Raw genomic sequence first — 15,415 nt, 5'->3', positions numbered from 1 at the left:
AAGGCAGTCTACCACGCTGCCTCCTCACTCTGGAGTTACAATAAAGAGACCAAGGTCACAACAGTTTGAGATTAAGATATACAGCCTTGTAGAGTTATTCTAAACATAACAATTGGTGACGAGTAACAGATCACGAACTTTCACGCAGCTGTGGCTGCCGTTGGTATTCTTGGGAGATTTGTTGAGGGTGATGATTGGGAAGCCTTCGTTGAGCGTCTTGACCAATACTTTGTGGCCAACGAGCTGGAAAAGGAAGAAACCGCAATCAAGCGCAGGGCAATTCTTCTCACCGATGGCAGATCCACGATATGTGACCTCATCATATGTGGCTAGCACCGAAGAAACCAACAGACAAAACATATGAAGAGTTGTGCAGGCTGGTTCGGGAACACCTCAAGCCGAAGGAGAGGATCTTGATGGCCAGGTATCACTTTTATATGCACCATCGCTCCGAGGGCCAGGATGTGGCGAGCTATGTCGCCGACCGAAGACGCCTTGTGGGACCGTGCGTATTTGCTGGATTTTTGGGGAAAGTGTTGTGGGACTTTTTCGTGCTTGGAATTGGCCATGAGGTCATTCTTCGCAAACTGCTGTCTGCCGAATCCTTAGATCTGAGTAAGGCCATCCCGATAGTCCAGGCTTTTATGTCCACGAACGATAACACTAAACAGATATCATTGGAGCATCGGAACTCACCGGTAAGTACTGTGCATAAAATAATGCCTTCAGCAGCCAGAACTGTACATGGCAGGGCCTACACGCCCGCAGAGATCAGAACTAGGATGACTCAGAGTCCACCGTGGGGCGTGAATGCGAATCCATTAGCACCATGTTGGCACTGCGGGGATAATCATTGAGCCAATCAGAGTCGATTCAAGCACTACGTGTGCAAGGGCTGTGGAACAATTGGGCAACTCCAGCGAATGTGCAGGCGTGTTGCGACTCACCCATGGCAGAGTCGGCAGAAGATGACCGATCCAGCGTGGATCATGCTGAACGAGTAAGAGAGGCAACTCAACCCAAGGCTGAAGAGGAAGTGTCTGGGGTACACACCTTCACCACCAAAAGCCCTCCGATAACGTTAAATGTCAAATTAAATGGCATTCCAGTTTCCATGGAATTGGACACGAGGGTGAGTCACTCAATTATGAGCCAGAAGGCTTTTGAGAAACTGTGGGGCAAAAAGGCACAAAGGCCAAAACTAAGTCCGATCCACACAAAGCTGCGCACTTACTGCTCATACCAGTCATTGGCAGTGCGGCAGTGAAGATATCGTACGATGGAGCTGTACATGATTTACCACTATGGATTGTACCAGGCGATGGCCTAATGCTGTTTGGCAGAAGCTGGCTAGGAAAGATCCGATGGAACTGGGATGACATCAAAGCATTGTCTTCGGAGGATGACACCTCGTGCGCCCAAGGGCTAAACAAATTCCCGTCGTTATTCGAGTCAGGCATCGGCAACTTCACAGGTACCAAAGTGCAGATCCATTTAGACCCTGATGCATGACCCGTTCATCACAAGGCCCGAGCAGTTCCATACATAATGAGAGCGAAAGTCGAGATCGAACTGGACAGACTTCAACGAGAGGGGATCATATCGCCAGTTGAGTTCAACGAGTGGGCCAGTCCATTTGTTCCGGTGTTGAAGAGCGATAGGACGGTCAGAATCTGCAGGGACTGCAAGGTAACGATCAACCGAGTCTCGTTACAGGACCAGCACCTACTACCCAAAGCAGATTACCTGTTTGCAACGCTAGCAGGGGGGAAGTCATTCACCAAGCTGGATCTAACCTCTGCTTACATGACAAAGGAGCTGGCTGAACCTTCGAAAAAATTGATATGCATCAACACGCACAGAGGACTGTTCATCTATCACAGATACCCCTTTGGGATTTGTTTGGCGGTGGCCATCTTCCAGAGGATCATGGAGAATCTGCTGAAATCGGTTCCACGCACCATGGTGTTCCAAGACGACACCTTGATCACTAGCTGCAACACCACCGAACCTGGAAGAGGTTCTCAAGCGACTGGACAGAGTGGGACTCAGGTTGAAATGCTCCAAGTGTGTTTTCCTGGTGCCAGAGGTCGAATTTCTGGGGTGAAAGATTGCGGCGGACGGCATCTGACCCACGGACTTCAAGCCGGAGGACATCAAGAATGCACCCAGATCACAGAATGTGACGGAGCTGCGTTCATTCCTGGGACTCCTCAACTACTTTGGTAGCTTTCTACCATGGTTGAGCACTTTTCTGGAACCATTGCATTTATTGCTACGCAAGGGTGACGACTGGGATTGGGGTAAAGCTCAAGAGACAGCCTTTAACAAGGCCAGAAACCTGCTATGTTCCAACAAGTTACTTGTATTTTTGACCCGTGTGTGTTACAGCAAGCCAATGGGTCAGGCAAACTGCAATCGGTTGCATATGCGTCCAGAAGCTTATCTAAGGTTGAAAGAATCTACAGTATGTTTGAAAAAGCATTAGCATGTGTATACGGGGTTAAGAAAATGCACCAATAACTATTTGGGCTCCGGTTCGAGCTCGAAACCAACCACAAGCCACTCATTTTGTTGTTCTCAGAAAGCAAAGGTATTAACACCAATGCTTCATCCCGTATCCAAAGATGGGCACTAATGCTATCTGGGTATGATTATGTAATCCGCCACAGACCAGGCACGGAGAACTATGCGGATACCCCCAGTTGGCTACCATTGCCCACTACCGGGGTGGAAATGGCTCAACCCACAGACTTGCTCCTTGTAATGGATGCTTTTGAGAGCAAGTGGTCACCCGTCACGGCTTGCTAGATCAGGACCTGGACTAGCCAGGACCAGGTGCTATCATTAGCAAAAAGCTGTGTCCTCAATGAGAGTTGCTTGGCGGTCCCAGGGGAAATACAAGACGAAATTAAGCCGTTCCACCGATGCAAGGACAAAATGTCCATCCACTCAGACTGCCTCCTATGGGGGAATCATGTAATTTTGCCAAAAAAGGCAGGGAAACATTTATACGCGACCTTCACAGTACCCACTCAGGCATAATCACAATGAAGGCTATCGCCAGGTTGCATGTTTGGTGTCCCGGCATGGACTCGGAATTGGAGTCATGCGTACACCAATGCAACACTTGCTCACAGTTGAGCAATGCACCAAGGGAGTCTGTGATCATGGCCCTCCAAAGCGTGGTCAAGGGTCCATGTAGATTTTGCTGGCCCCTTTCTAAGAAAGATGTTCCTAGTAGCAGTGAACGCTTATCCTAAATGGATTGAATGTACAATAATGTCATCATGTAAGTCCACTGCCACCATTGAAAACCTCCGGGCCATGTTCACCACCCATGGTTTGCCCGACATCCTTGTTAGTGACAATGGACCATGCTTCACCAGCTCGGAATTCAACGAGTTCGTGACCCGCAATGGCATCAAGCATGTCAGATCTGCGCCGTTTAAGCCCGCATCCAATGGTCAAGTGGAATGGGCAGTCCAAACCATCAAGCATAGCCTAAAACTCGTGACGGATGGTTCCCTGCAGACCTGGCTATCTTGGATTCTGCTCAGCTACCGCACGCGACCCCACTCACTTACTGGGGTTCCCCCTGCAGAATTGTTAATGAAGAGAGCACTCAAAACCAGGCTCTCCTAAGTCCACCCGGATCTCAATGATCATATAGAAACCCGGCGTCACCGGCATAACATGTACCACGATCACACGGCTGTATCATGCGACATTGAAGTTAATGACCCTGTGTTTGTTCTTAATTATGGTCATGGTCCCAAATGGGTTGCTGGCACTGCGTTAGCCAAGGGGGGGAATAGAGTGTTTGTTGTCAAACTTTTGAACGGACAAACATGCGGAAAGCACTTGGATCAGACCAAACTGCGGTTCACTGACAACCAAGAACAGTTTGAAGAGGACATTACCATCATTGATCCACCCAAACACACCCAACCAGCAATCAACCTCGCGGTCAACCATGAGGATGTACCCACCATGCCTGCAGTCCGATCAGACCAGCCACACCGCAGTGCAGCAATGATCCGACCGACTCACCCATGCCAGGACTTCAACTCAGGCAATCAACCCGGGAACGCAGAGCCCCGGATCGCCTCAACTTGTAAATAACTTGTACATAAGACTTTGGGAGGGAATGATGTTATGTATGTAAACATTACCAATGTGTAAGACTTGCCACCAGGAGGCGCACCTGTGGAAGGCCCAAGGGTCACCTGCACACCCCGGGCAAGCAGATATAAAAGGCAGTCTACCATGCTGCCTCCTCACTCTGGAGTTACAATAAAGAGACCAAGGTCACAACAGTTTGAGCTTAAGTCTTGTGAGTTATTTTAAACATAACAATTGCTATTATCGAATCCCCCACCATCAACATCCTAGGGGTCACCATTGACCAGAAACTTAACTGGACCAGCCACATAAATATTGTGGCAACAAGAGCAAGTCAGAGGCTGGGTATTCTGTGGTGAGTGTCTCACCTCCTGACTCCCCAAAGCCTTTCCACCATCTACAGGGCTCAAGTCAGGAGTCTGATGGAACACTCTCCACTTGCCTGGATGAGTGCAGCTCCCACAATACTCAAGAAGCTCAACATCATCCAGGACAAAGCAGCCCGCTTGATTGGCACCCCATCCACCACCTTAAACATTCACTTCCTCCACCACCGGCGCACCGTGGCTGCAGTGTGTACCATCTACAAGATGCACTGCAGCAACTCGCCAAGGCTTCTTTGGCAGCACCTTCCAAACCCCCGACCTCTACCACCTAGAAGGACAAGGGCAGCAGGCGCATGGGAAAACCACCACCTCCACGTTCCCCTCCAAGTCACACACAATCCTGACTTGGAAATATATCGGCCGTTCCTTCATCGTCACTAGGTCAACATCCTGGAACTCCCTCCCTAACAGCACTGTGGGAGCACCTTCACCACACGGACTGCAGCGGTTCAAGAAGGCAGCTCACCACCATCTTCTCAAAGGCAATTAAGGATAGGCAATAAATGCTGGCCTTGTCATCGATGTCCACATTGCGAGAATACATTTTTAAAAAGGGATCGCCGGCAGTTATAGCAGGCGTGTCTGTGTGAATATGATTTGACCACTATACGCGATGGTCAGTATAACGCTATAGATTTTATTTCAGGTTTTTGCAGATTTTAATATACAATATATATGGAATAGCAGCCTAAATTAAATGAATTAGTTAAAATCTGAGGGGTAATATTCTGTTTAGATGGTGAACGGCAGATTCAGGTCACCCTCGCAGCCTGAAGCAGCAGAGAGCACCTCCCCTTCAGAATATGTTTCTTTGAAACCAAGATTTAAAGATGCAACTGAGAATTCAGCTTAATCGTGACCTCCCCTCCCACAACACCCCACATCCCAAGTGATTGTGTATTTCTAAGATCTCACTTAATATCAAAGTGTAAAATATGAGCATCAATGCAGAAAACTGACTCCTCTGATGCGCCCCTTTTCAAATTGGGATCTCCTATGACATCAAGTTTCTGTGTTGGTTCCTTTGTTGTTGCTTGACAAATGGGAAAGAGTAGTGTGATATCTTTACAGAGATCAGGAACAGCGCACTCGATAAGATGGCTCCTCAACACAAACTGTCATCATGTGACCTTGCCACATGACCTTTTATTGTTCATATATCAGTAGTTGCATTATATCAATAGTCCACTAGGTAGTCAGTCATAGGCAGTCCCTCGAAACGAGGATGACTTGCTTCCATGCCAAAAAAGGATGAATTCACAGGTGTTTAAATGAAGGACCTACATGCTCTAGGGTGGAAGATGCCTGTGCGTGGATTTTTTTAACATGTGGTGACCATTACACATCAGCCACCACATGGGCTTGACAGAGCGAGGTCTTGGTCCAGTGGCAAGGGTTAACCAAGACGACTGGAGACCTGCTCTGCTGCACGGACCTAGGGCGCACACGTATCGCAGTGTGGGCTGGCCCGTGCTGCCCCTGGCCCCTGGCCCCGAACTCACCCCTCTCCTGGGCCCCGATCACATCCAACCACAATCTCTCACCGCTCCTGCTGTATCAGCCCACGCTCCAATCACCGACCTAGACCTTGCTGACGTCACTCTTCGCTGCCGTCGCTGTGCATGCTGCTCCCTGTAGTATGCCTCCACGTTGCTCCCTGAGGCCTCCTCCCCTGCTCCCCGAGGCCTCCCCCCTGCTCCCCGAGGCCTCCCCCCTGCTCCCTGAGGCCTCCCCGTTGCTCCCCGAGGCCTCCCCCCTGCTCCCCGAGGCCTCCCCCCTGCTCCCCGAGGCCTCCCCCCTGCTCCCTGAGGCCTCTACATTGCTCCCTGAGGCCCTGCTCCCTGAGGCCTCCCCCTTGCCCCTCCCCCGAGGCCTCCCCCCTGCCCCCCAAGGCCCCCACACTGCTCCCCGAGGCCTTACCCCAGCTCCCCGAAGCCTCCCCCCTGCTCCCCGAGGCCTCCCCCCTGCTCCCCGGGGCCTCCACGCTGCTCGCCAAGGCCTCCCCCCTGCTCCCCAAACCTCCCCCCTGCTCCCCGAGGCCTCTCCCCTGCTCCCCGAAGCCTCCCCCTGCTCCCCGAAGCCTCCCCCTGCTCCCCGAGGCCTCCCCCCTGCTCCCCGGGGCCTCCACGCTGCTTCCGAGCCAGCCGCTTGCCGCTCCTTTTATGGCCCCGGCCTGCCGCTGGTGTTCTCACGCCGGTTGGGGCCACTAGGTGGAGCTCTATAACAGGTAGCATGGTGGTTATGTTACTGAACTAGTAATCCAGAGGCCTGGACTAACGCGTTCAAACGCCCAGCACGGCAGCTGGGGAATTTAAATTACATTTAATAAATCTGGAATAAAAAACTAGTGCCAGAAACTACCAGATTGTCGTAAAAACCCATTTGATTCACTAATATCCTTTAGGGAAGGAAATATGCCGTCCTTACCCGGTCTGTCCTACATGTGACTCCAGACCCACAGCAATGCGGTTGACTCTTAACTGCCCCTGAAATGGTTCAGCGAGACACTCGGTTGTATTCAAGGTGAGTCACCACTACCTTGGGCAATAAATGCTGGCCTTGCCGTGAATTAATAAAAAAGAATGAAAAAGCACATTACTTCAGTTGCCGTACACTATTGAAATGAGAGCAGTGACACTGTCTTTCTGAATGAAAGAAAGAAAGACTTGCATTTATATAGCATCTTTCACAACCACCCATGTCTCAAAGCGCTTTACAGCCAATAAAGTACTTTTGGAGTGTAGTCACTGTTGTAATGTGAGAAATGCAGCCAATTTGCACACAGCAAGCTCCCACAAACAGCAATGTGATAATGACCAGATAATCTGCTTTTGTTATGTTGATTGAGGGATAAATATTGGTCAGGACACCAGGGATAACCCCCCTGTTCTTCTTCAAAATAGAGCCATGGGATCTTTTCCACCCACCTGAGAGAGCAGACAGGTCCTCGGTTTAATGTCTCATCCAAAAGATGGCACTTCTGGCAGTGCGGCACTCCCTCAGCACTGCACTGGAGTGTCAGCCTGGATTTATGTGCTCAAGTCCCTGGAGTGGGACTTGAACCCACAACCTTCTGACTCAGAGGTTAGGAGAGCACGTCCCTGGGATTGCACTTTGTAATGTGTACTCCACTCATACAATATCACAGTAAGCACAGCTGTTTTTGCGCAAAATAAACAGAACCCTTAAGAAGCTACAAACAAGGAAATTTCTGGCTGACAATGTTTCCGAAAGAATTTTTCATGATTTGGTGTGGATAGATGTTACAGCACCACCTGGTGGCTAAATTGTGTGTTTACAGGTCATGAGTTTATGCAGCTAGCTCAGATATCATTCTCTGATGGTGAATTTAGCAAGCATGCCTATACATATATGTATATATGTTTATGCCAAGTAATCAAAATGTTACCCATTTTTCAAAATTAGACAAGAATGTGACACACAAAAATAAAATGTTTTATAAACCTTTATTAAAGCGAACCTGCAGTGTTAGAAACCAGGGCGCTGTTAACCAATGGAAGGGCCCCTGTTGTGATGTTACTTTGTCTCAGACGTATGATATGAATAATCCCTCTATCTAAATCAAACAGCTTTTCACTCATTAAACAGGACATTCACTCAACGGACCTTCCCAACAGGAAGCTACTGGTACAGCTGTGCAGGGTATAGGTGCAGCTATCTGTAGCAATTTACTTACTCCCAGTATTGCTCACTTGGACCCTGGTAAGGAACGTAGATTTCTGATCCATTCGTGCAAGTTTCATTGTTTGCCTGCAGCCATGTTGTGTTAACTATTTCAAAATATCCACCATCCAGAGTGAGATTGCAGAGTGGATCTGGAAAATGTGGAAAATGTTTTAGAAGCAAGTTTCATTGGTCACGTCGAGTTACAATAAAAACCAGGATACGAGTATAACTTTCAGCTGAGGAATATTTAGTGAATGAATGTGATGAGAATGGTGAAGCTGAGCACCATAGGGACTGTACTGTGCCTCTCCCCAGTTACCAGTAATTGGACCCATTTCCACAGGGACTGTACACTGTGCCTCTCCCCAGTTACCAGTAATTGGAGCCATTTCCACAGGGACTGTACACTCTGCCTCTCCCCAGTTACCAGTAATTGGAGCCATTTCCACAGGGACTGCACACTCTGCCTCTCCCCAGTTACCAGTAATCGGACCCATTTCCACAGGGACTGTACACTCTGCCTCTCCCCAGTTACCAGTAATCGGACCCATTTCCACAGAGACTGTACACTCTGCCTCTCCCCAGTTACCAGTAATCGGACCCATTTCCACAGGGACTGTACACTCTGCCTCTCCCCAGTTACCAGTAATCGGACCCATTTCCACAGGGACTGTACACTCTGCCTCTCCCCAGTTACCAGTAATCGGACCCATTTCCACAGGGACTGTACACTCTGCCTCTCCCCAGTTACCAGTAATCGGAGCCATTTCCACAGGGACTGTACACTCTGCATCTCCCCAGTTACCAGCAATCGGAGCCGGTGTGCAACGCCCCTGGTTCCGACAGCAGCTTGATGTTTAGTAGCGCCCCCCGGTGGGACCGTCTGTGAAAGCGGGCTTTCCAAGCTGTAGCGACTGCAGTAAGGTAAATAATGTCCACCTCAGGTAAGTGTGATTGTTTTATAGTTGCGATTTATGTTGTGCTGGCGTAGGCCATGCATTGTTTTTTCTTCCTCCAGGCCTGTGTGAAGGTGTTCCGAGGTCGACTGTTTAGCTCGGGATTGTCTCTTGCTCAGCCGGCCTAGCACCCAAACAGAACGTGCCTCGCCTCCCTTAGCGCCCCGCTCCAAACTCTGGGTCCAGCTGATTAATTTGGCTGCGGCAAACGCAAACCATTTGCCAGTGCAAAATGTACTGCTCGGCCCGGGACACCGTCCCAACTGAGGCGCGACCAAATTTCGCCGGCGCCCCGCGCCCCACATCCCTTACCCAGAAAGTAAACCTAACCTCGAAGATCAAACAGCTTCCATCCACCTGCCAGTGAACAGAAATATCAAACAACATCGAGTTATCCACACCGCCCCCCCAAACCCCACACCTTACCAAATAGGATAGCAACAAATACCCTGCCCTCCCCCTCCCAGTAGGGCAAAAAGTCCAGCACTGGAACACCAGCACAATCCTGTCTCAAACCCTCACTGAGTGCCAGCTCATGAGCAGGAAGTCCTTTAGAATAACGCAAACCCACAGGCAACGCTCCCAAACCCAAGGAGCACCATCACCATCTGCCAAACACCACTCTCCGCCCCAACACCTCCCCCGCCCAACACCCTCATCACCCTCCGTCCCAATACCCTCCGCCCAACACCCTCCACCCAACACCCTCAACACCCTCTGCCCAACACCCTCTGCCCAACACCCTCCCCGCCCAACACCCTCCGCCCAACACCCTCCACCCAACACCATCCGCCCAACACCCTCACCACCCTCCGTCCCAACACCCTCCACCCAACACCCTCACCACACTCCACCCCAACACCCTCCGCCCAACACCCTCTGCCCAACACCCTCCACCCAACACCCTCACCACACTCCACCCCAACACCCTCCACCCAACACCCTCACCACACTCCACCCCAACACCCTCCGCCCAACACCCTCTGCCCAACACCCTCCACCCAACACCCTCACCACACTCCACCCCAACACCCTCTGCCCAACACCCTCCCCGCCCAACACCCTCCACCCAACACCCTCCACCCAACACCCTCTGCCCAACACCCTCCACCCAACACCCTCACCACACTCCACCCCAACACCCTCTGCCCAACACCCTCCCCGCCCAACACCCTCCACCCAACACCCTCCGCCCAACACCCTCACCACACTCCACCCCAACACCCTCCACCCAACACCCTCAACACCCTCTGCCCAACACCCTCCCCGCCCAACACACTCCACCCAACACCATCCGCCCAACACCCTCACCACACACCACCCCAACACCCTCCGCCTAACACCCTCCACCCAACACCCTCAACACCCTCTGCCCAACACCCTCCCCGCCCAACACCCTCCACCCAACACCATCCGCCCAACACCCTCACCACCCTCTGCCCAACACCCTCTGCCCACCACCCTCCCCTCTGCCCAACACCCTCCCCGCCCACCACCCTCTACATACCACCCTCTGCCCCAACACCCTCCGCCCAACGCCCTCCGCACCAACGCCCTCCGCACCAACGCCCTCTGCCCAACGACCTCCACCCTAAACTCTCACCACCCTCCGCCCAACACCCTCCGCCCAACACCCTCCGCCCCAACACCCTCCACCCCAACACCCTCCACCCCAACACCCTCCGCCCCAACACCCTCCGCCTCAACACCATCCGCCTCAACACCATCCGCCCCAGCACCCTCTGTCCAAACTCCCCCCGCAAAACACTCTCACCAACCTCCGCCCAACACCCTCCGCCCAACACCCTCCGCCACAACACCCTCCGCCCAACACCCTCCGCCACAACACACTCCGCCCCAACGCACTCCGCCCCAACGCCCTCCGCCCCAACACCATCCGCCTCAACACCATCCGCCCCAGCACCCTCCGCCCCAGCATCCTCCGCCCAACACCCTCTGTCCAACACTCCCCCCGCAAACACTCTCACCACTCTCCGCCCAACACCCACCGCCCAGCACCCCCACCACCCCTCTACCCCAATACCCTCCGCCCTAACACCTCCACCACACTCCACCCTAACACCCCCACCACCCTCCGCCCAACACCCTCCGCCCAACACCCCCACCACCCATCTACCCCAATACCCTCCGCCCTAACACCTCCACCACACTCCGCCCTAACACCCCCAACACCCCCACCACCCTCCGCCTCAACACCGTCAACACCCTCCGCCCAACACCCACCGCCCAACACCCACCGCCCAACATCCTCCGCCCCAACACTCTCCGCCCAACAACCCCCCGCCCAAACACCCCCACCACCCTCCGCCTCAACACCGTCAACACCCTCCGCCCAACACCCTCCGCCCAAACACCCCCACCACCCTCCGCCTCAACACTGTCAACACCCTCCGCCCAACACCCTCCGCCCAACATCCTCCGCCCCAACACTCTCCGCCCAACAACCCCCCGCCCAAACACCCCCACCACCCTCCGCCTCAACACCGTCAACACCCTCCGCCCAACACCCTCCGCCCAACATCCTCCGCCCCAACACTCTCCGCCCAACACCCTCCGCACACCACCCTCCGCCCAACTCCCTCCACCACAACACCCTCCAACCAACACTTTCCGCCCACTACCCTCCGCCCCAGCACCCTCCGCCTCCCAACACTCTCCGCCCCAACACTCTCCGTCCTACACCCTCCGTCCAACTCCCTCCACCACAACACTCTCCGCCCACCACCCTCCGCCCCAGCACCCTCCGCCTCCCAACACCCTCCGCCCCAACACCCTCCGCCCCAACACCCTCCGCCCCAACACCCTCCGCCCCAACACCCTCCGCCCAACACCCTCCTCCCAACACCCTCCTCCCAACACCCTCCGCCCCAACACCCTCCGCCCCAACACCCTCCGCCCCAACACCCTCCGCCCCAACACCCTCCGCCCCAACACTCTCCGTCCAACACCCCCATCAGTCACCACCAGAAGTCCCATGTAATGAAGTGTCGGGGTAATTCGTATAACAGAACAGGTGAAAAGACTGCTGGAGAAGGACAGTAACCCGTCAAAAGTCATGGTCATGATAAGAACCAAGGACACAGGAAGAGTCGGGTGAAAGTCTTGCAGACAGAGCCAGAAGAGTTCAACTCCAGGTTAAAATGCGACACCTCCCAGCGAGTGATGTCAGGATTACTCCCCGTGCCATGGGTTGGGGAGGAACTGATCAGATAAACCAATGTCTGGCTGTTCTAGAGCAGGGCTTGAAGTTGTTCAGATGGCCAGGACTTCATCTAAACCAGACTGGCAACAATGTCTACATGGACAGGGTGGTGTTATAATTGCCTGTATGACCTTTCAGTAATTAGCTTTATTAGACTAAAGTTAATATTGAGTTGTTGTAACCTATAGTTTTATTCTCCTCTTAGAAATTAAGCTTACAAAGCACAATGGGCATAACTGTAGCGTGTCAGTTCCCAGTGGGTAAGGATGTTTAAGGGAAAATGGACAGTTCCAAATAAGGGAGTTGTGCATTTGAGAAAGGCATGGAATTGTGGGAAGCCAGCCTAAAGACCTGGAGCACTGTGCATGGCAGGACCAGGCCCCCACAATGCTCCAGAAACTCACTGCTGCAGAAACTAAATTAACCGTGCTGCCTGGAGGCTTACATGGGGAGAGGTTTGTTGAGTTTGGATGTGGAGAATGATTACTGAAGGAGAAGCGAAGAACAGCAGATTGTCCGGACTAGCCACTCCACCCAGAGGGAAAACGGGAAACTTAATTCTGCTTCTGTGAATTATTGCTTAAACACTGTAATGTATTAAATCTCGCTGGTGCTTAGAACAAAGGAATGCTGCTAACCAAGTTTTGTGTCACCTCTGAAATTCTTACAGTGGGTTTAGAAGCTATGGAAGGGAAGGGTAGAGCAGCTATAGAAAAGCAGATGTAGCAGCTTTAGGAACAGGAGGGTACAGTGGCTATAGAAAGGCAGTTGCAGCCATTTTAGATATTTCCACTCATAGGGGAAACTAAAACTAGGTGGCGTAGTCTTAGAATAAGGGGCCGCCCATTTAAAATTGAGGAGGAATTTCTTCCCTGAGGGTTGTAAATCTGTGGAACTCTCTGCCCCAGAAAGCTGTGGAGGCTGGGTCATTGAATATATTTAAGGCGGCGATAGACAGATTTTTGAGTGATAAGGGAATAAAGAGTTATGGGGAGTGGGCAGAGAAGTGGAGCTGAGCCCATGATCAGATCAGCCATGATTTTATTAAATGGTGGAGCAGACTCGAGGGGCCAAATGGCCTACTCCTATTTCTTATGTTCTCAGGAACAGGAGGGTACAGCGGCTATTACAAAGGCTTTAGGATGGGCTGTTGAAGTTTCAGAATGGGGATCATGCTGAACAACATGGATAGAAATGTGTAATGATAAGGAGGTAAATTATGAATTGGTAACTGCTCGACACAAGGTGAGCAGGTGGATGAGGGGTTGCCGGGGCAGACCAGGGCTGGAGTTCACCACGATGTGCAGATTAGGGGGCATTTCAACATCTCACAGGTTGAGGGGACAGATCAACAACAACCTGAAGGGAAGAGTGAGAAAACAAATGTTTATCACAGAACACTCTGGGTAATTCCTGCCGAGCGTTCCCGAGTCTCACGTGGAATTCAGCTCCAGGGGTTGGTGCTGATCTTTACTCACAAAATGGACCTGTGCTAGTTTGTTTGATATTAATGGCCCAGATTTTCCTGGGGTCTTGTGGCATTGGAAAAATGAATCTTTAGCATCGAAAAACTTCAACGGCGCGTAGGATTGAGGAAATCATGGAGTGAGCGATTTACACGATGAATTATGTTTCCCCATATATATGAATCACCAATGTGTTCTCGGGTCAGGATGTGAAGCGCTAATGGGATTTCTGATCGAGCACAGAGACGAAAGGTAAAGTGCCCATGGGCTACACTGCTTCTGACTGCAGGTCACCGATCTCGCTTTTGCAGGAAAGTCTGGGCCATTATCCGGCCATAAACTGATGTTCTGGATGTCTGCACTCTTCCCCTGGCACCTCTCACAGTCTTGTTTAGTTATCAGCGCCAAATTCAGAACCGGTTTTCCTTGCCTTATGTTTGCCTGCAGCCAGATCACTTTTAACACCAGGCAGAAAAGCAGTAAATTTATTTCCACCTAACGTAAAACACTGTCACTCACCTCTGCCATATCTCTGGCTGTCTCTTGCAGAGAAATTCCTCATGTTCATTTTAGCAAAACAGTTGGCTTAGATGTAACGGTCAAAATGCTGTTTTATACACACATGAGCTTTTTTGCTGAAGGTAGATTTATTTTAGGGAATAGCCTTGGGATCCAGTCTATGAGTAATTTGAGTCCTGATGTGGTGAGTGTAACAGGCTTGGGAGGAACAGGGGGCTTTGGACCCATGGTTCCCAAAGCTTTCCCCCACTGAGGTTTCCTTACCTCATGTCTGGGTCTGTTGTCGACTCATTGATAGAGACTGATTGATCGACATTCCTTTATCGTTGTATCATCTGGCTCCCAGGATGGTAGCAGGTGAACTACATGATATTATCCTCGAGCAATTTCTAAGTGCCTATGTTATTGACAGGAGCAATTTCAGCTAAAACCCTTGAATGTTGGTAAGGTGTTATAACGTTATTACTGCTGCATTGTTCGCATGACAGACACGAGACTCCCAAAGCTAGCGCTCTACTCGGAACTCCTTCACGGCAAGCGAGCCAAAGGTGGGCAGAGGAAACATTACAAGGACACCTTCAAAGCCTCCTTGATAAAGTGCAACATCCCCACCTGGAAGTCCCTGGCCAAAGACTGCCCTAAGTGGAGGAAGTGCATCCGGGAGGGCGCTGAGCACCTCGAGTCTCGTCGCCGAGCGCATGCAGAAATCAAGCGCAGGCAGCGGAAGGAGCCACCGATGTCTCAGAGGCTACTGCCTTTGTAGCCAACCTTTAAGCAGCCTGAGCTGGAGGATTTATTTGGGTGTGTAGGACTGGGCACGACCCACGCACTCTCTCGCTGCATGAGGAATGTTCCCATTGTGTTGAGTGATGTATATATGGTTGACAGGGAGCTTACTGTGTGACACAGTAAGCGACCAGGACCTCCAGTGCTGTCTCCAGGACTGAAATTGGAAAAAGAAAGACTTGTATTTATATAGTGCCTTTCACAACCATGGGACGTCTCAAAGCACTTTACAGCCAATGAAGTACTTTTGGAGTGTAGTCACTGTTG

General features: G+C 51.6%; 1 protein-coding gene across 1 annotated transcript in view; it reads right to left on the bottom strand.

Moving 5' to 3' along the window:
• LOC139266163 (sodium- and chloride-dependent neutral and basic amino acid transporter B(0+)-like) overlaps window positions 1–15,415 on the bottom strand; it is a 287,898-nt gene that overhangs the window by 214,266 nt on the left and 58,217 nt on the right. Inside the window, exon 6 of the mRNA XM_070884004.1 lies at window positions 8,209–8,347. Within this exon, the coding sequence (XP_070740105.1) occupies window positions 8,209–8,347 (139 nt within the window). The remainder of the gene's footprint in view (window positions 1–8,208; window positions 8,348–15,415) is intronic.

Source organism: Pristiophorus japonicus, chromosome 6, assembly GCF_044704955.1.
Source record: "Pristiophorus japonicus isolate sPriJap1 chromosome 6, sPriJap1.hap1, whole genome shotgun sequence".
NCBI classification, from domain to species: domain Eukaryota; kingdom Metazoa; phylum Chordata; class Chondrichthyes; family Pristiophoridae; genus Pristiophorus; species Pristiophorus japonicus.
Note: the sequence above shows the minus strand (reverse complement) of the source record. Positions and strands in the feature narration are given on the sequence as shown.